Source organism: Coenobita brevimanus, chromosome 61 (genome assembly GCF_032717465.1).
Source record: "Coenobita brevimanus isolate Jiangsu-jjx chromosome 61, ASM3271746v2, whole genome shotgun sequence".
Classification (NCBI taxonomy): domain Eukaryota; kingdom Metazoa; phylum Arthropoda; class Malacostraca; order Decapoda; family Coenobitidae; genus Coenobita; species Coenobita brevimanus.
This window is the reverse complement of record NC_137014.1, coordinates 8,525,209-8,544,581: the sequence shown is the minus strand read 5'-3', so window position 1 is coordinate 8,544,581 and position 19,373 is coordinate 8,525,209. Positions and strand designations below refer to the sequence as shown.

The following is a 19,373-nucleotide window of genomic DNA, read 5'->3' as shown; positions in this document are numbered from 1 at the left end:
ACCGAAACTGCGGCACCGATCGACAATTCTACTCCACTCATCTCGACTACCGTGACTCCCATCCCATCCCTCCCCCTCTTACGTTAGCGATGTTATTGCCGATCATGACGGCTACGACCAGCTGGGAGGAGTCTATGGCCTTGCGTATTATTTCAGCTGCCTTGTCCATGGTATTCTCAAACACGTCACCAGGCACGTCACCAATTAGGTCCACCTTCTCCAGCAGTGTGAACAGCACCTCAAGAGCGGAGCTGGTCTGGTGGATCTGTTGGCATGAGAAGAGAAAAAGTCTTAAGCTTAACTGTTATGTTCTGGTCGCATTTATTTTCCATACTACACGTTATAATTGTAATGTATCTTTCTGATGTACTGTATGTCGAAATTAAAACGATATAAACATCATACAAGAGAGCGTCACGGTGTAATAAGCAATATAGAATGTTATGAATGCGTTATTACCAATCCTTCGCCTATGCCAAATGGAATAAGACCGTAATTCCTATCCATTGCACAAAAGTCATTAACAAGTGATCATTTCTTCTTAGTCAAGATCTTCACCTTCAACATAAACTCCAACCGTCAGTGTTACATCTGTGTCCCCAACTTTACTGCCGGGTGAGCAAGGCCAGAGGGAAAGGTAAGTTTTGTCTGACAGTCTAAACAGCCTGGGAAACGACAAGAGAGAGAGAGAGAGAGAACATCTGATATACAGTAGACTCGAATCTTCCTCTTTCCCAACAGCTTAACCAAAGTAATCCTCCCACGAGCCAGTATATCTGTCCTGCTTGTCTCCCTTATTTAGTCGTTCATTGTTTTTCCACCCCACTCTATAGGGTAGCCGCACCGTTTACCTACCTCTCAACAGAAATACAGTAGTTAGTTTCGGGAAAGAAAGTGAAAATAACCATACAACCATTACACACTTTGGATTTTTTTGCCAGTATGTAGGCGTGTTATTATGTGCATTTCATTATTTTAAACCCATCATAACAGTGACTTATTTTCTGTTATTTCTTTTCTACTTCACTATTATATTTAATTCATGGGAGACTTTCGACCTGGAAGGCTTACATGTAGCTTTCACTGTCCCTTTTACTTCTACAGGGGTAAACAGAGAACTGCATTGTATTTTGCCATATTCATAATTTCCTGGTGATACCGAGTAATTCTGGAGACCATGTACACTCCACTTCCTCTCTATCGCCTTCCCTCCCATTTCGCTCTCTTTCCTTTCATTTCTTACCTCGGAGCTTTTAGAGTGTGATTTATCCGAAACTTGTCATGTACATTGTTCCCTCTCAGTTCTGCTTTGAATTAACTATCAATACACTCCTAATGGTTAAACCTTCCGACAGACTTTATTTGGGATTTTTTTTCTTCATCCTTTTTTTGTGAAAATCTATAAACAATCTGCTGTTTTAATTCCTAAGCTTTCATTGTTTTGTTGAATAATAAAAAATAAAGTGACGTTTTCATATTTAGTCCACATCGTTAGCTGTCGCATTGGAAGTTCATTTTTTTTTTTCTCTCATTAGTGATTAGAAGGAATGATGGCCTGATAAACTGCCTCCTTTTCGTTTCACTTCCTAACTTTTCTACTTCTCTTTCATTCATACCTGCATCCCTACCATTCCTACCCCAGTCTCCGTCAGAGTTCTCCCCTATCTCTCTAAACTTTTTCTTCAAACTTAAGATAGTTTTCTTTAGCCGTCCGAAGTCTTTAGAAGATGGGGAGCCACTTGAAAATGAAAATAAAAAAGCATTTGGTGGACTCAAAGAATACATTTAAGTGACTGAGATGGTTTGGGCATGTGGAGAGGAAGAGAGATGATAACTGGGTGCAGAAAGTGAGAAGTATGAGTATTAACGTTGTGGGTAGGGTTGCGAGAGGCACAGCGAAAAAGACCTGGGACTAGGTCATTGAGTGTGACCTCAAGGATAAGGGACTGAATAGAGAGGCTCTTAGAGATCGAGCAGCATGGAGAGCTGCTATTATGTGACCATGGCCGACGCACGCAAGCATGTTGGGGCCTTTATATACGAAACGAGTGTTGGTACGCTGCAAGCATTAAATTTGTCCTCCAAATTCACTTTTCCTTAAGTTTTCCATTCATCTTACCTTTAATCCTCTGAGACCGATAGAGATGTCGTAAACTAAAAAAAAATCATTTGGTGATAGCCGGAAAAAAATACCTAAGAGTTAGGCGCTCTGAAAGGGCTAGTGTTGCGAGTGCTCTTCTTCGGTATGAGGCATTCATCCCTACCCTGCCTTTGTTTAACCCTTTCAGTATGATTCCATAATTGTTAAAATATTTTACTCTTGCCTTCTCCAAACGATTTAATTCACCTTAGGGGCGATCCTACAGTAAAGCGGTTAATGACGGCTAATTTTGAAGTCTCCAGTTCGAAAAGGCCTTCCTAAGCAGAATACAAAACACTGGTGGCAGAAACAATAAATCGGGCAACGAGTACAAAATGCATCACCGTGTTGAAGGAGCGAACTTCCCTATCCCTACCTGTCCTGTTTCTCTAATAATTCATCCTCTTTCTTGTGCTTGGGACCCCAGCATCCTCACCCACCAACTCACCTCCCCTTCCACCCACCCACATTCCTCACCCACCAGCTCATCCCCCCACCCCCAATTATTCCGCCTTCCCATCCTTCATGTCAGCCCCCTTTCGCCCCTCCCCCACCGCACCTCCAGTCTGTTGATCCGGAGGGGCGACACCACTGCTTCTGTCCTCAGAGCTTCCACGATGGCGTACATCAGGTTCTCCCTCAGATACAGTGAGTTGTTCAGGGAGTTATGGGGCATATCGAACTGGAAATGCCTCATCTGGGTGTCGGTGTAGCAGATGGAGATGTCGTGGATGTGGGTCGTGGGCCTCTTGCTGTCGTACCCATAGATGTTGTACAGGACATGTGGAATTCCCTCCGCCTGGCAGGAAGATAATATTGGAATTTTAATGGCATAAGTAAACTTAAAAGTCTTTCATGGAGTATCTTATAGAACAAAAACTTAAGCCTGACACAAATCTTGTGAAGTCTGGTTAATACTGTCTTTTGTCGCTGAAAAGTAGCCTCACGAAAAACACTTGGTGTACTTCGTTAGGAATCATAGGTATATCGATATATGTGATGTATCATACTGGATTATAGTAAGCTCTACACTACAGGAGACCAAGGAGAAGACATACTGAAAGAAAATTTATAAGGGCAGAATAGGATTCCATGAATCTTACGATTGACAAATACTTCTCCAGCTTGATGGGGACTTTGTCGAGCGTTGGAATGCTAGGGATGACGTCTCTCATTCCCAGTTCTTCGTGAGTGAAGGGCTGTTGGAAAGGGAACACAGTGTAAACAAATACCTAGTAGAACAATTATTAAGGTGGCGGTTAAATATCAAGAGAAAACGAAAACATGAGAAAAGAAAATTGTTTGTTACTGGGTAACTTCGATAGCCCTACTTTAATAAAACTGGAAAAATATTTCGTTATTGTAATTATAACTGCATCCATCATGATTATTTTTGCATCATATATGGGACAATGTATCTCTGCTCTTATGTACCCTTTCTACTTGGCCTTCAGTGGTAATGTTCCCCAGTGTGTTTCGGTTTGTACTGGACTGAATCCGCATAAATAAAAAGTGGAAATGAAAAGGGCTGTGTTTATTCACATGTTATTTGACTGCATTATGTTCGACCAATAATATCAGTTAGTGCCGAGATTAGGTAATATATATAGTTTTTTGACTAACGATGCTCGGGATTAGTAAAAAAAAAAAGTTTTGATTATATTGTAAGGTATTACAAAAATACTGAAACATTTCGACTTCTACTTCATACTCTCTTGCAAGAAAGCAGAGAACCAAATATAGTACAGCACCAATTCATTTTTTACCTGAACTTTCGAAATTTTCATTCCGTCTGTCAGCCCTCCCCCCTCAAAAAGAAAAAGGGGGGAAAGAAAAACAAAAAGAAACGAAAAAATAATGACTGGGTGCTACACTTCTATCAGATTTATAAGTGGAATACTGGGGCGTTTTCTTGGTGGTATTTAAGGACAGTGCCGTTTCTTACTATATGAGAATTACGTGGTTGCATTGGGCCCCCGAAGCCACCAGAGGGCCCCCGAGCAGCCATTATTGGCTTTTTTTTTTTTTTTTTTTTTTTTTTAGAAATTTAAATGTATACTGAGTCACTCTACAGTACATTCATGAAATAAATTTTGTAGGGGGTACGGTGGACCCGCCAATTATTGTAAGTGCCATAAAGTCAGTAATGGAGGTAAGGGGTCCCCAAACAGCATTTCTCATAGGGCCCCCAAAAGGCTAGAAACGGCACTGTTTAAGGCTTTAGCACTTCTTCCTTAGCGAATTCGTTTGCTTATTACTCCTTCGCATTCTACTGTATGCTTTGTATGTCTTTCAGTATCGTCAGAGCTTATTTTGAGATGTGATGGACAGAATGAATAGGTAAGGAAGTGGTGTCTAAGGCCACACTGAATAAGAACCATACCATGATGATGATGATGATGATGATGATGATGGAATGTATAATAATGATGATGATGAAATGTATAATAATGATGATGATGATGATGGAATGTATAATAATGAAGATGATGATGATGATGGCCTTTGGGAGTTTGTAACAACTCTGTCTCAGCTGTTTATTTTGTCTCTAGTTCCCTAAAAATTTTGTCGTATGTAAGGCTAATAATGAATTATGATTAAATCAAATTGATGTTTGCCAAAGAGAACAGAGGGCGTATTAAACAAAACTATTCGCTAAAGAAGGGACGATACAGAATCCTCGTAAGGTCATAACATCAAAATCATCATCATCATCATCCGGACCTTCTTTCCCACCCTAGGGCGGGGTGAGGAATAGCAGCGACCAGATAGCCAAAGTTTGCCCAGTTCAATGGGCCACGCTTCCATTCACTCATCATTCAAACCCACGGAATCCTGGTTCCATTCGATAAGCCAAAAGGTTTCCATCAAGTACTGTAGCTTCACACGTACCTATCCGATCGAGTCAATCCGAACGTTGTCACGTTAATTAGGGGTGCAAAACTCTTGGTCATACGCTTCTCCGCACAAAATTCATCCAGCCAGCTCGATCTTTTGTCAGTCCATTAGCCTCACCAACTTGCATACCTCTCTTCCTCTCACACTCATTCACTATATCTCTTCATCTTCTTCTTGGCTTACCTCGCCTCCTCTCTCCTTCAAATTCGCTCAGATATATTTCTTTCACCGCTCTATTGTTATCCATTGTCTCCACTTGACCATACCATCTCAGTACATTCTCTTCGATTCTGGTGTCCACAGAATTCCTCACACTACATCTTTCACGAATCACAGTATTTCGCATCCTATCCACTCTTTGTACTCCACATACATTCCTCAACAGTCCCATCGCCACTGATCTTACTCTTGACTCTTACTCTTGACTTTTCATTTTCGTGCCACACCATAGTCTCACCCGAATGTTAAAGATGACACTAACACTCCTTCATGTAAGCCTTGCGCAGCTGCAACACTCAAGTCTCTGTTTCTTATCAGGGCCTTCATATCACCAACTACTTTCTTTCCTTATGTCACTCTACTTTCCACTTCTTTTGGTCATTCCCTCTTTTTTATCACTGTACCCAGGTATTTGAACTCTCTCACCAATTCCAGTCTCTCTCTATTCATTTTAACATCTCACTAGGAGTCACCTTCTCTCTCTATAAACATCACTTTTTTCTACATTTATTCTCAAGGCACGACACTCACAGACATCTGCAAAACTCTGCACTAGTCTACCAAGCTCTTGTCCGGTATTTGCAAGCAGTACTGCATCATCAGCATGCATCAAATCTGAGATGTTCCAAACATCACCATTCATTACCAATGCCATCCCTCTCTCCATGACTCGTGTTTTTACTTCTTTCATCACCCTTTCCACATGTATATTGAATAACCATGGTCACATCACACAACCTTGTCACACGCCAACAATGATCGTGAACCATTCACTTAGATGCCCATTTACCCATACACATGCTTCACTACCATGATAAAAGCTCTTTACGGCACCGAGCAGCTTACCATCTACACCGTACATAAGCAAAACTTTCCACAATCCTTTTGTGTTTACTTTGTCGTATGCTTTTTCTAGATCCATAAATGCCATAAACACCTTACAGTCCTTCTCACAAGCCTTCTCCACCATTTGTCTCACTGCAATTATTTGATCCACACATCCTCTGCCACTCCTAGAGCCACCCTGTTCGTCACTCACAAGGCCTCCTGATATCTCTCTTACACTCTCTATGAATTCTTCCCTACAACTTCCCTACAACACTCAAGGGACTTATGCCACGATAATTCTTACACTCACTTTGCTCACCTTTATTCTTGTACAAGGGTACAATCAAAGCCTTTTTCCACTCTACTGGCACAGTTTCACTCATCCATGTCTTCTTACATATCTCCAACAATCACTTCATTCCGCTCTCTCCACTGCACTTAATCATCTCTGCATACCCTTAACAACACCATCTGTTTTCCCATTTTCAGCAGCTTCACAGCGTTCTTCACTTCTGCGAGTGTCACCTTTCCTGGCACTGCATTCGTTCCCTGCACACCCCCAAAACCAGTCATGTTACAGCCGCTTTGCTATCTCTATTCCCATTCATCAGACTTTCTAAATAGTCTTTCCATCTGGTCCTTACTACATTCCCATGGGTTAATAATCTACCATTTACATCCTTCACACTTTCACATTTCATTCCACTGTCACTTCTACATTTCAGCACCTGTTTCAAGATTAACTTCCCATTTTTCTTTATTACTTGCATCATATATCCTCTTTTTTTTCAACTCCCCCCACTCACTCACACACACACACACACACACACACACACACACACTCTCTATGAATTCTTCCCTACAACTTCCCTACAACACTCAAGGGACTTATGCCACGATAATTCTTACACTCACTTTGCTCACCTTTATTCTTGTACAAGGGTACAATCAAAGCCTTTTTCCACTCTACTGGCACAGTTTCACTCATCCATGTCTTCTTACATATCTCCAACAATCACTTCATTCCGCTCTCTCCACTGCACTTAATCATCTCTGCATACCCTTAACAACACCGCTCGCTGGTGCAGTGGTAACGTTCCCGCTTGCAAACTGGTGGACGGGAGTTCGCGCCTCGCTCAGGTTGCGAAAAGTTTCACTGACGAAGTGGGTGGTTACTGTCCCCCTTGAGCAAGGGGACGGGTGTGTGCGTGTGTGAAGGTCACAGCCTTGCCCTTAGATCGGACTATATGAGCTCTCAGCTCCCTTCCGGGAGGGTAAAAGCTGACCATCACGACCATCAAGTGATCCTGACCGACCCGGTGAATTACACACACAGAAAATGTTATACGGACCCCCATTCATTAGTGGAATATAGGGTGATGGTGATGATGATGATGATGATAAGCCGTATTCTCTGTTTAATGCTTATATAACAAAAGACATCGATAACGTGCATATGAATGTTAAAGTGTACCAAGAAAAAGAAAAAAAGAAGACAATACACAAAATTCGAGAAGTCAACGAAAATACTCCCCACACAGATTCAAAAAATAAATTAGTAAATAAACAAATAAATAAAAATGAAGATTATTAAATACACAATATTGAACTTACAGATGCGAAGTACCAGACGTAGGTTTCGCTGAGGTTGAGGACAGGGTTCTTCTTCATGCCCACCCAGACGTCAGCCTCCATCCCTCTCTCCCAGTGCTGCCCTCACACACACACACACACACACACACACACACACGGGGGAGGAGGTCGTACACAACAGGGACATAAAAACATGCATAGGATTTTAAGCATCGACAGTTATTACGTTGACAAAAATAAACGTACACACACACACACACACACACACACAATCAGTCACAAACGCACCACATCGTGTTCCATGTACACCAATATACATTCAGAAAGCATTCATCACACGTATACATTAGTTCATACATACACATACATACACATATCCAAATATCCATACACATAACAACCAGGAAATTCGCACATGCACACAAGGATATGCACAGGAGAGGAAAAGTTAACTATTATTGTGCTGTTTCGTAGTCTTGAGCATTATAATTATGTTCTACTGTACAGTGCTTAAGGACTTAGTGAATTGTCTGGAAATAATTCAATAGTAACCTGAAAATTACATGATCATTTCTATGGAATTTTTCATTGCTCTTGTCGCATTTTCATGTATTTTCATATATTGGCATGAGAGAGAGAGAGAGAGAGAGAGAGAGAGAGAGAGAGAGAGAGAGAGAGAGAGAGAGAGAGAGCGTCTGTGATGGAATGAGCTTGTACTGAGTTGGTGAAAGACGATGGACACGACAGACTGCAGAGAGAGAGAGAGAGAGAGAGAGAGAGAGAGACTGATGGAATGAACTTGTACTGAGTTGGTGAAAGATAATAGAGACGACAGACTGGAGAGAGAGAGAGAGAGAGAGAGAGAGAGAGAGAGAGAGAGAGTCTGTGATGGAATGAGCTTGTATTGAGTGAGTGGGTGAGATAAAGACAATGGAGAGAGAGAGAGAGAGAGAGAGAGAGAGAGAGAGAGAGAGAGCGCATCAACATAACCAAGAAAGAAAACGGTGCAAAAACACAAGGAGAAACTAAGCCATCTCCCCAGCCCCAGCCTCACACCCACCAGTCCATTGTACTGTAGTGGCTCATCCATGTCCTCAAAGTTCCAGGGGCTCGAGATGTGCACAGAACCGTCCCCGTCCACCACCACGTCCCCCCAGCTGGTGATGTTCTCGATTATGTGGATGTTGCAGTAGCTTTGACGAGGACGGATGTGGTATGAGAGGCCTTGGGGTAAGACAGGAGTAGGAGGTTGGTAACAGGGGACTGGCAGGCTATAGAAGGAAGCTGTTTAATAGTTAATCCACTTTAACTTAGAGAGGTGGTAATTTTAGGCCAAGTTACAGAGGATGAAAAGTCGCCTGTTTTCTTATGTAAGGGGAAAAAAAAGAGTGATTCGAAAGAGATGTGGTAAGATCATACTCTGGGTGTATGCTGGCTCGAGCCTTTTCTGTCACAGGAAAGAGAGAGAGAGAGAGAGAGAAGGTCTGTAGCGAACGTATATGATGTAGCTTCGTTTAGTGGAAATGTACTTGAGTAGACGAATTCGAACAGGGAAGAGAAGGAGACTAGTAGATGGCGGTTGGTAGGACATATACCGGCCATTGATCTAGCTTATTATGTAACAAGTATGAGGGGAAGACAGGTGGGGTATATAATTATAAATAAAGGTAGCCTGATTGTAAGTAACAAGTGACTGAAAACTAATGTGGTAGGTCAGGCCTGGGGAAAGAGAAATGGAAGGTAAGAAGGAGGGGACTGCTGGGATGTAAAGCGAATATTTTCTGCTTTGTGGAAGGGGAGAACAAAATAGATTTATCGGGTGGACATATTATCTAATCTACTCTACTGGAAATGTATAAGGTCAGATGGATTACGCCTGGGGTGAGAAGGTAAGGAAACTGGTAATAGGCCTACAGGATTGGTGGAATACGTACTAGCTTTAGCATATTTTGTGTGAGGATAGAAAAAGAGTAGGAAGAGAGGGCTGGTAGGATATACACTAGACTTAACTTGCTTTGAGGAAAATGTGGCCGGAACCATGGTGTGGCAGGATAGGCACAGAGAAAGAATAGTAGAATGTTGGTAGGAAGGGAATCGTAACATGTATTACTCACCTTAGCTACTTCTGGGGAAATTTTGCGACCCGAGAAAAATGGAATTTAACTACGTCTTCAATCCCAAGACGCGTTTTCCAATATTTTCGCTACATGTAGACAAACTTATTAAACATAGGAAAGAGCTGTTGTAAAAAAGAATGCTAAATTAAGGCTACATCTAACCAGTGCACTTCGAATGGTCTCACTGCAGCTGAATATTATCACATAAATCACTCAAAAAGAAAATATAACAGGCGTCACATAACTCAAGGGTTAAACCTTTCTTTTCCTATGTCCGGTAATATTAATTAGCTTAATCGCTTCTAACCCTTCCTACCATTACTTGGTTTATCAGCCTAACCTGATGATCTAACCCAACCAAAATTAAATTAGACCAGAACCTCGTATAGCCTAGCTTCACCTCACACCTAAATGGACCTCAGGTGAGACAAATAGGAAGGGATGCCTATTTTACGCTTTAGTACGGAGGGTGTAGATGCAAGACGGGAGGATAAAAGTCAGCTTAACGCTGAAAGTGAGGGGAAAAAAAAAGTTTAGGGGATAGCCAAAGAGGGGATTGGGACAATTCTGTCAATATGAAATGGTAATTCAGTTGCCATAATAATGTACGGTTAGATTATACTGTAAGTTCTGAGATGTTTGTAACTAATCAGTTTTCATGATATCTGTTCACAGTTTAAAGTAATTATATTAAATTACTGAGACGAGTACACCAGTATGAAGGCCAAAAACGTGCATAAACCAGCGAGGGAAAGAAGTGGTTCTCGGTGACATTTTCAGAATTTACAGTAGTATCTCTGGTTCTGCTTTTGACAGAAGCTTTTAGTTTGCTTTACACCCTTCATAGAGATTTGCCCCTTACAATTCTGCAACAAAGAAAAAATGAAAAAATCTGTAGGTGGAAATTTGCAGAGTACAGTCTATGAAAACGTGTCGCAAGCAACGTCTTTTTATTTTTCACTCTCGCAGTTCCCGAACTATTGAGTTTAGTTCATTCATGTTCGTTGCAACGTGTTTAGAGGCATTTATCTTTCTATTTGTACTAGATTTATGCTCTTATATCAGTTAGTGGCAATACAGGAGTGGGAATTTAACGCTGCTCCAAATTTTTTTAACTTCTACACGTCAAAATGTTTATTTTAGCTATCATCCTATCGTCCTTCTAATGCAACCGCGTGAACATTCAGCCTTTGCTACGTCTCATCGCTTAGACTTCATAACAGTACGCTACATTTAGCTGCCGAAAAAGCGCTGGGCAGTAGTAGTTCTGAAAATTTAAATTGGATAAAATCTTTGGAAAACGCGTTTTTTTTATTATAAACTGCACATTGTTATGGTACGTTAGTGGTTTTGTTAATTAATAAATCAGCTACTGAAACGACTGACCTAGCATCTAGAGGAAAAAAATAATGCTCTAACTTCATTAAGCAAAAAGTTATTCGCCTTTTAAAAGTCTGACAGTTGTAGTTTCGCCCATACACTAACAGCAAACTTCGCTCGCTCGCTCATAAACAGTGTGTACTCTGTTCAGCCTGCAGCGAGCATTGTTCGTCTTGAAATCTCCTCGAACTCATTTTAACTAGGTGTCAATCGATCTTAACCCGTTAGTGGGCAAAAATATCTCACACACAAATTAAATCATCTGATGGTAGCCAAAATAAAATACCGAAGTAGCGATCTGTTTTCAAAGAATAATGCGGGTCTCCCCCTTCCCCCAGTTTTTTAAAAATAATAATTGCACTTTGCATTATACGCAAGCGCTTAGAGGCAACCTTTATAGGATGGGGCAAACTCTCACATTGCATCAAAGATATTTCTGTGTGATCAAAGGGATATATTCATCAAAAGCCACGATTGCCTAGAATAATTCATGCCAAGAAAGAATGGAACAGCCTCAAAAGAAAAAAAGAAAAGAAAAGGGAGAGAAAAGAGGATATTTAGAGACTTAGCAGAATGAAGTTATAGGAGAGTAATGCTATACTGTTCACCTCAGTTCTCCGTCTCACCCTGGTTGTAGTCATGGATCTGCATGGTGTAGTTCTCAAAACGCCTAGTATTCTCGAGGACGAAGAATGGGAGGTAGTCACGCCGAGTGATCCTCATTTCGAAGTCGTACCACTCCTGTGTGAGAGAGAGAGAGAGAGAGAGAGAGAGAGAGAGAGAGAGAGAGAGACATGAAGGGGGAGAGAAAAAACAAAACATAATTGTTGCTGGGTTAGTGAAAGGCAATAGCATTGTTACCATGATGGTGAAAATATTTTAAAAACACCATTAGGTTGTATATGACTAGCTTACTGCTGTAAAGATCATTACTACGTATAAAAATTATTTGCCAATTTTCCTTGCTTTACACTACCAGTTCTAAGGACAAAGGTGAAATATTTTGAAAACAACTGTGACGTACGATTAAAACTACTTGTGGTGTTAGGTAAAAGTAATATTACCTCGCTATCGGCGTGGTTACTGAAGACAGATGTTTGTCACCTGCATCTTCTCAGAATTTTTTTTTCTCTCTCTCATATCACTCAGTGAGTTTTATTTTGCAAGGTAGAATTATTAATTATCAATAAATCCTAATTTTTAAAACTGAGGTATCACTTTTCGTGCCAGGCAAATTCAACATAATGCCGCTTTTAGTAAGGTGGAACAGACTCAGCCGCAAGTTTATATACACAAATATTTTTAAACAGAAGTTTCTGCTGCACCCACGAGGGCAGCCAAATTCAGTGTGTCCCTGAGTCACTCATGTACTGACCAATTCAATGTACCTTTTGGAAGAATAAAATGTGCCATGTTATAATCATAGTTCTATAAGCCTGAGTTTCACTTCCATCCATTTTTCCCGCACCCGCAGGAGTGTGTCGGTGTGTGTATATGGATGTATGTCCAGAGAAAAAGAGCATTTTCTAAGATGTGTTGGAATGGTGGAGACAAATGAGGTAGATGCCGGTATCAAGTATGTTCTTTAATGCTGGCATACACTGTGTTGTATGTTTTAGACTATCAATAGCACAGTCTATGTGGGGATGTGGAATGTGACTGTAATTAAGTCGGAGTAAGATCAGTCTGAGGTCTTTGTGGTATGGCCACCTGTATGACCGGACATAGCATCTACCCATACAGTATATATAGAGCTGTGGTAGTTAGGCCTGTACTCTAGTTGTGTAGGAAACTTCGTAATGCCTCTTGTTTTGTGATTTATTTTCCATCTTTCACCCTACTTTCTTTTGTATGTCATGTAGTAACACTGACACAGTTTGCATCGGTAATATACAAAAGGATTAATAAGGTGTGATGTGAAACTTACATTGCCGAGAAAAGGGGGGGTTACGAAATCGCTAAGATCAGCTACATGTTACTGCCATTAAACCATAAAAAAGAGGCAGCAGTACAAGGGTTGAAGTGGAGTGAAAAACTGCGTTTAATCATTCAACTTATGGGGACAATTTTTCCAATTTACTTTGGCTGATTGCAAGTGATTTTATTCGCCTCTGGATAACCTTCATAGGTCTAAGATTTTAGGGGAAAATACTGAGAAAATAAAAAAAAATGTCTTTTTGTAACAGCCATCCACGAAATTAATATACTTTAAAAGGTACGTAAAAAGATGGATTTCATATGTACATACGGCAGATGATTAAAAGAGTTTTAATATGAAATGCACAGAGTAGTGAATATTTTACTATCGCCAACCTAAGTCCCGTCATCTCTGCTTTCCTGTCTACTGTGTTTGAAAATTAGTCTCGTGAATCCGAAGCCAGTGACACTGATGACACTGATCAATGGCCAGATAACGTCATGAGTGTCAGCTGCTGTAAAATAACAAGCACCATTTCCAAAGTCCTTAGACAGTGTAGCAGAACGGGCGACTGGACTTTGGTTACCGAGTGTACATAAATGAATCAAGTGTTGGAATGGGAAGAATGAAGCAGCTGAATACTGGTTAGACAACAGAGATACAGTATATGAATAGAATGAGTAAGGATGGAATGAACGAAACCGTAGAGCACTGACCAGACTACACACACAGACGATTAAAGGAGAGTTGGAATGGAATGAATGATGTAGATGAAAATTGGTTAACGTACATAGACAGATAAATAAACAACGATAGGGTTGAGATAAACAAATCAGTGGATGTTTCTTCGAGTACTGACCTTTTGCCCAAACATTCCAGTCATTTGGATGGGCATAGTCTGGTTCTCTCCATCAGGCACCAAGAAGTTGAAGCCGGTGACATGTTCAGACTTGTAAGAGAACATGGTCACCACTTGGGGCGGACTCAGGAGGCTCTTTTTGTTGTGGCAATACACGTCCACAGGCGGCTGGTAGAATAGGTTAAGGCAGGTCAAGTTATGGTTGGTCATGTAATGTTAACTATGTTCTCTTAGATTATGATACATTTGTTTAGGTTAGGTTAGATTAGGTCATTTGGTTTGGCTATGGTAACACAGGATGTATTAGACGTCATTAGGTACGGTTGGATTTAATCAAGATGGTTAGGATTTATTAGACAGGTTGAGGTGAGATTTAATTAGGTTAGGTCAAATTACAGCGCAACAGGCAGGGTTTTGGTTAGGCTGAGTTAGGTTAGACGAAATTTGACAGAGTTAAGCGAGGGAGCATTAAACTTGGTTATGTTACATTAAGTTAGGTTAGACTACGTTAGGTTAGGTAGAATTAGACAAGGTTAAATTTATTTTTGTTCGGCTGTAAGGTTGAAGCGATTTACTTATTGTTTTATTTGTTTAGGTTGCATTAGGTCAGGTTAAATCAAGGTTGGAATATGTTAGGATATGCTGGATTAAGTAAATAAAGTAGAAGTAATAGAGCTTATATTGGGATATATTTATTTTTTCTTTGCTTTGTGCTCTCTGGTTAGCTTGGTTTAGCTTAGCTTAAGTAAGTGTTGCTGAGTTAGCTTAGTCTGGGTTGGGCTGGGTTGATTTCGGTTAGGTTGGATGAAGTTAGGTTAGGTAAGGTTAGGTTGGATAGGGCTGGATCAAGTTAGATTAGGTTGGGTTGGATCAAATAATTTTAGGTTTTGATTCGGTCTGAATGATTTTGGGCTGGGTGACTGGATTAGGTTAGTTTGGGCTGATTTGGTTAGATTAACACATTTGCTGTTAAACTGAGGCAAATTTTCATTAGGACATCTATAAACACCTGTTTTTATTCTTGGGCAAAATGCTAATCGTGACCGTTTTTTCTTCATTGTGCACCGGTGTGCTTCTCTGTATTTAATTAAATGGATTGATGTTGGTCCAAATGTAATGTCATTTTAGTAGTCTGCAGTCACAGGGTTAAGGTAAGTTTTGTTGGCTCAGGTTTAGCATTTACGAGCTGCTAATAGGGAAAGGTAGCAGGGCGTTAACGGGATAATGTAGAGGATCGGAATACTCACTCTGGATCCATCACAGTCTATGCACACTACACTCAATTTTGCCTCCTAGCTCTTTCGAATTTTCTGCTCAGCCTCCCTTCTCTTTACTTCCTTTCTTCACCTACTTAATCTTCAATTCTTCACCCTTCCTTCCCTCACCTCCCACTCAACATTCCCCTCCCCCTACTTCCTTCCTTCACATGCCATTTAACCTTCCCTTTTCAAAATTTTCTTCCCTCACTTCCCGCTCAATCTTCCCCTCCCCAAACTTCCTTCCCTCCCCACTCGGCCTTCTCCTCCTCATACTTCCTTTCCTCCTCTCCCACTCAGTTATACCTTCCCCATACTTCCTTCCCTCACCTTCCACTCAGTCTTCTCCTCACCATAATTCCTTCCCTCAACTCCCACTTAATCATCCCCTCTCCATACATGTTTCCCTCACATCACACTTAGTCATGAATTTTCTTTTCGCTACTCCAGCTCAGTCACCTAATGCCTCTAAACACATGCCTTCTGCACTGAATTTTTTGTAATTCAATTGTCTCACCCTCCAGTTTCAATTCAGCCTAATCTAACCTAACCTGACCTAGCAAAACCTAACCTTATCTAATCTTACATCCCCACCCCAGTAACCACATTCAGCTCTACCCAACCTAACCAAACCTAACCCTAGTACCTCATTTCTTCAGCTCCATTTCTTTACAAGATGTATTTCTCAAGCTTGTGGCAGGTGTTAAAAAAATATCATTGTACTAATAGTGGTAGGCCTCGCTTCCTTCAGTTATTCCTCCATCTCCGCTCCATAGCTGTCTTTGCCTCCTCTTTATCTTCCAATCCCTCCCTCCAAATCATCACCACCATATTTGCCTTCACCCCTCCCCTTCCCTCAAACTTTACTTTCTCCTCCAAGTGTTCCTCCCATATCTCCACCTCCGTCTTTTACTTCACCCCTCCTCTACCTCCAACTTTACCTCCATCTCTCCTCCAACTTCCATCTCTCATTACTTCCCTGTCTTTCCCTACCTCCAACTTTACTTCTATTCCTTCCCGTACCTCCTTCACTCTCTCTACCTACAACTATACCTCCCTCTCTCCCTCTACCTTTAACTTTACCTTCATCCCTCCATACCTCCAGCTTCACCACCATGCCTTCCTACTTTCACGGTTAATCCCAGCTTCACCTCCAAATCCACTTTCTTTCCAGCATCACCTCAATCATCTCACCTCAAGACTCTAACCCCCATACCTCCGACCCCATATACCTCCACCCCATACCTCCAACCCCCTTACCTCCAACCCCCTTACCTTCAACATCCACTATCTCCAACCCTCTTACTTCCAACCCCACTTACCTCCAACCTTTATACCTCCAATCCTCATACCTCCAACCCACATACCTCCAACCCCCATACCTCCAACCCCTATTCCTCCAACCCCACACCCCCAGCCCTCATACCTCCAACCCCAACATCAACCTCCATACCTTCAACCCCCATACTTCCAACCTCCATACCTCCAACTCCCTTACCTCCAACCCCCTTACCTCTAACACCCGTACCTCCAACACCCACTATCTCCAACCCCCATACCTCCAACCCCTATACCTCCACCCCCATACCTCAAACCCCTATACCTCCAACCCCCATACCTCCAACCCCCATACCTCCAACCCTTATACCTCCAACCCTTATACCTCCAACCCCCATACCTCCAACCCCCTTACCTCCAACCTCCTTACCTCTAACACCCACTATCTCAAATCCTCTTTCTTCTATCCCCTGTACCTCCGTCCCCGAAACCTCCAACCCCTATACATCCAACTCCTATACCTCCAACCTCCATACCTCCAACACCCATACCTCCAACACCCATTATGTCCAACCCTCTTACTTCCAACCCCACTTAGCTCCCAATCCCTTACTTCCAGCCGCCATTACTCCCAACATCCATTACAACCAGCCCCCTAACCTCCAACCTCACTTACCTCCAAAACCCTTACTTCCAACCCTCCTTACCTCCAACCTCCTTATCTCCAACTCCCCTTTACCTGCAGCTCCGTTTAACTCCAGCACCCCTTAACCCCAACCTCCTTGTCTCCAACCTCCCCCCTCCCGGACTTTCCTCCACCCCTTCATCCCCTCACCTCCAGCTCGTAATTAGAGGGCATCCAATCCCTCCTGAAGTCGAAGAAGTCAATCCTCATCATGACCTCCCTGGTGGTGTGGCCGTCAAACTTGCCCGTGCCATACACCTCCACGGCGACGGGCACCTGCTCATTGTTGTTCTGCATATTCCAGTCCTTGTCTGGAGGAAGAGGGGTGCTGATGAGAGTAGGAAGTCAAGGTTAAGAGGGACACGGAAAGAAAGTAAATGTACAGGGGAACTAGAAAGCACTCAGAGAGCACATACCTTCGTCATTCCCAATCCTATTTATTGTTATTTCCTGCATCCGGATCCACTCTAAATCTATCCAACTCTTCTTTAACCCACTACCCAACAATCCACCAGACTGCACTGAAATCTGATATTAACTTTTTGAGATATATTGTGCAGAGACATACACACAGACATAGGTGAATAGGATATATGACCTACTGTAACTTGGTTGGGGGAAGTAAAAAGTATTCGAAGGAGTGGAAGGGGAAATGTGAATTTTCGAGGGCTGGAGGATAAGGGTGGGTGGGATGTTGACCATAACAAGGTGGGGTAAAGAGGAGGGATGTGTGTTTAGAGTGAGATGAAGGGGGAAAAGTGAATGTAGGAAAGTTAACATTTCGGGTGGAAAGATGTACTACAGGGTGAAGCTAGGGGTGAGGGGAAGTGAGTGTTGGAGCACAAGGTTGAGTGGGAATTGAATACCATGGAGGGTAAGGTTGGGGGTAGTAACTGAAAGATGTGAGCTTTGGAGACTGATGTTAGGGAACTGAGTCTTGTAAAAAAGTAAGAGAGAAGTAAGTAGTGCTGGACGGTAAGGTCGGGAGGGGGGGGCGTGAGAGGGGCCGGGAAGAGACTATAGGAAGGTGAGGTTAAAGAGGGTAAAAGTTGTGGCAGAGAGTGATATGAAGTGTGTTAGAGAGTGAGAGGAGAGGAAAGCGAGACGAAGAGGCTGAGGTATGGTGGAAGGTGCGTGTAAGAGGGTGAGGTTAAGAAGGAAGATTGGATGTTCAGTTCAGAGGAGTTAATGGATGTAAAGGGTCTGAAGTTAGAGGGAAAATGAGTGTTGGAAGCTGAAGTTAAAAGATGTGCGCTGGATGTTGAGATGGAGGGAGAGTTGCACTGGAGGTTGAAGTAGAGGTTAGCGTGCGTGTGGGAGGTGGAAGACTGGGGGAGCAAGTATGTATAGGTTCTCTCTCTCTCTCTCTCTCTCTCTCTCTTGAACTCACTGGACCAATAGTAGGTGTAGAGCAAGGTAGCTTCCTCATCCGGCTTCTCCAGACAGGTCTCAAAAACGTCACAGTCAAGTCCGCGGCACGTCTCAACGAGGGGGTGAGCCGTGTAATTAAACTGCGGACCGAACTGCAGGATGCCCACTGCCCCCATGAACTCCCCACCTCCACTCATGTCCACGATTCTGGGTGATGGATTTTGTGAGTTAGTCAAGGGATCGTAGTCAGTCTGATTGTACATTATAAAGTTTGCGTCCCCTCTTAACCGACTACCTGTTATCTAATGGCAAAAATAAATGATGCCACATACGTACAACATTTCGTCAACACTTTATTATAGCTAGCAGCCTATTTTACTGCCAATATCCTACAATATTTCTGTACTCGATGCAGAGAGGAAGCAATTTTCTGTCAGGTGGAAGTAAACCAGCTATAGGCAGATTGGGTTAAGGATTAGATATAAAGGAACTAGCAGATTAGGCATAGAATTAGATACAGAAAAGTAAGAATGAAGTAACTGAAGTAAGGGATTAGGTGAACCAAGTACAAGGAGCACTTGGAGGAGGATTAGGCACACAATGAAGACTGGGTAGGCCAGGCAGAAGAGTAAGCAAAGCAAGTACATTACAGGGTCAGATCGTGTAAGCAACTGCCATCCATGCGTAGAACTAGGGGTTTCACTGTGTATACTAGGGAAGAGATTCGTTAGAGGACTAGCTGATTGGGGAGATGACTGGGGAGATGACTAGGTAGACTAGGCAGAGGACTATGCAGGTTGGGCAGAGGACTAGGCAGATTAGGCAAAGGAC

The 19,373-nt window shown here is 42.2% G+C and overlaps 1 protein-coding gene across 1 annotated transcript in view; it reads right to left on the bottom strand.

The window, feature by feature from the left end:
* Window positions 1–19,373, bottom strand: part of LOC145403601 (uncharacterized) — a 31,626-nt gene that overhangs the window by 3,596 nt on the left and 8,657 nt on the right. Inside the window, exons 5-13 of the mRNA XM_080275277.1 lie at window positions 18,562–18,749; window positions 17,322–17,482; window positions 13,953–14,120; window positions 11,802–11,916; window positions 8,739–8,902; window positions 7,700–7,795; window positions 3,244–3,339; window positions 2,700–2,939; window positions 83–265 (exon numbers count right to left, since the gene is read on the bottom strand). Coding sequence (XP_080131403.1) covers window positions 83–265; window positions 2,700–2,939; window positions 3,244–3,339; window positions 7,700–7,795; window positions 8,739–8,902; window positions 11,802–11,916; window positions 13,953–14,120; window positions 17,322–17,482; window positions 18,562–18,749 — 1,411 coding nt within the window. The remainder of the gene's footprint in view (window positions 1–82; window positions 266–2,699; window positions 2,940–3,243; window positions 3,340–7,699; window positions 7,796–8,738; window positions 8,903–11,801; window positions 11,917–13,952; window positions 14,121–17,321; window positions 17,483–18,561; window positions 18,750–19,373) is intronic.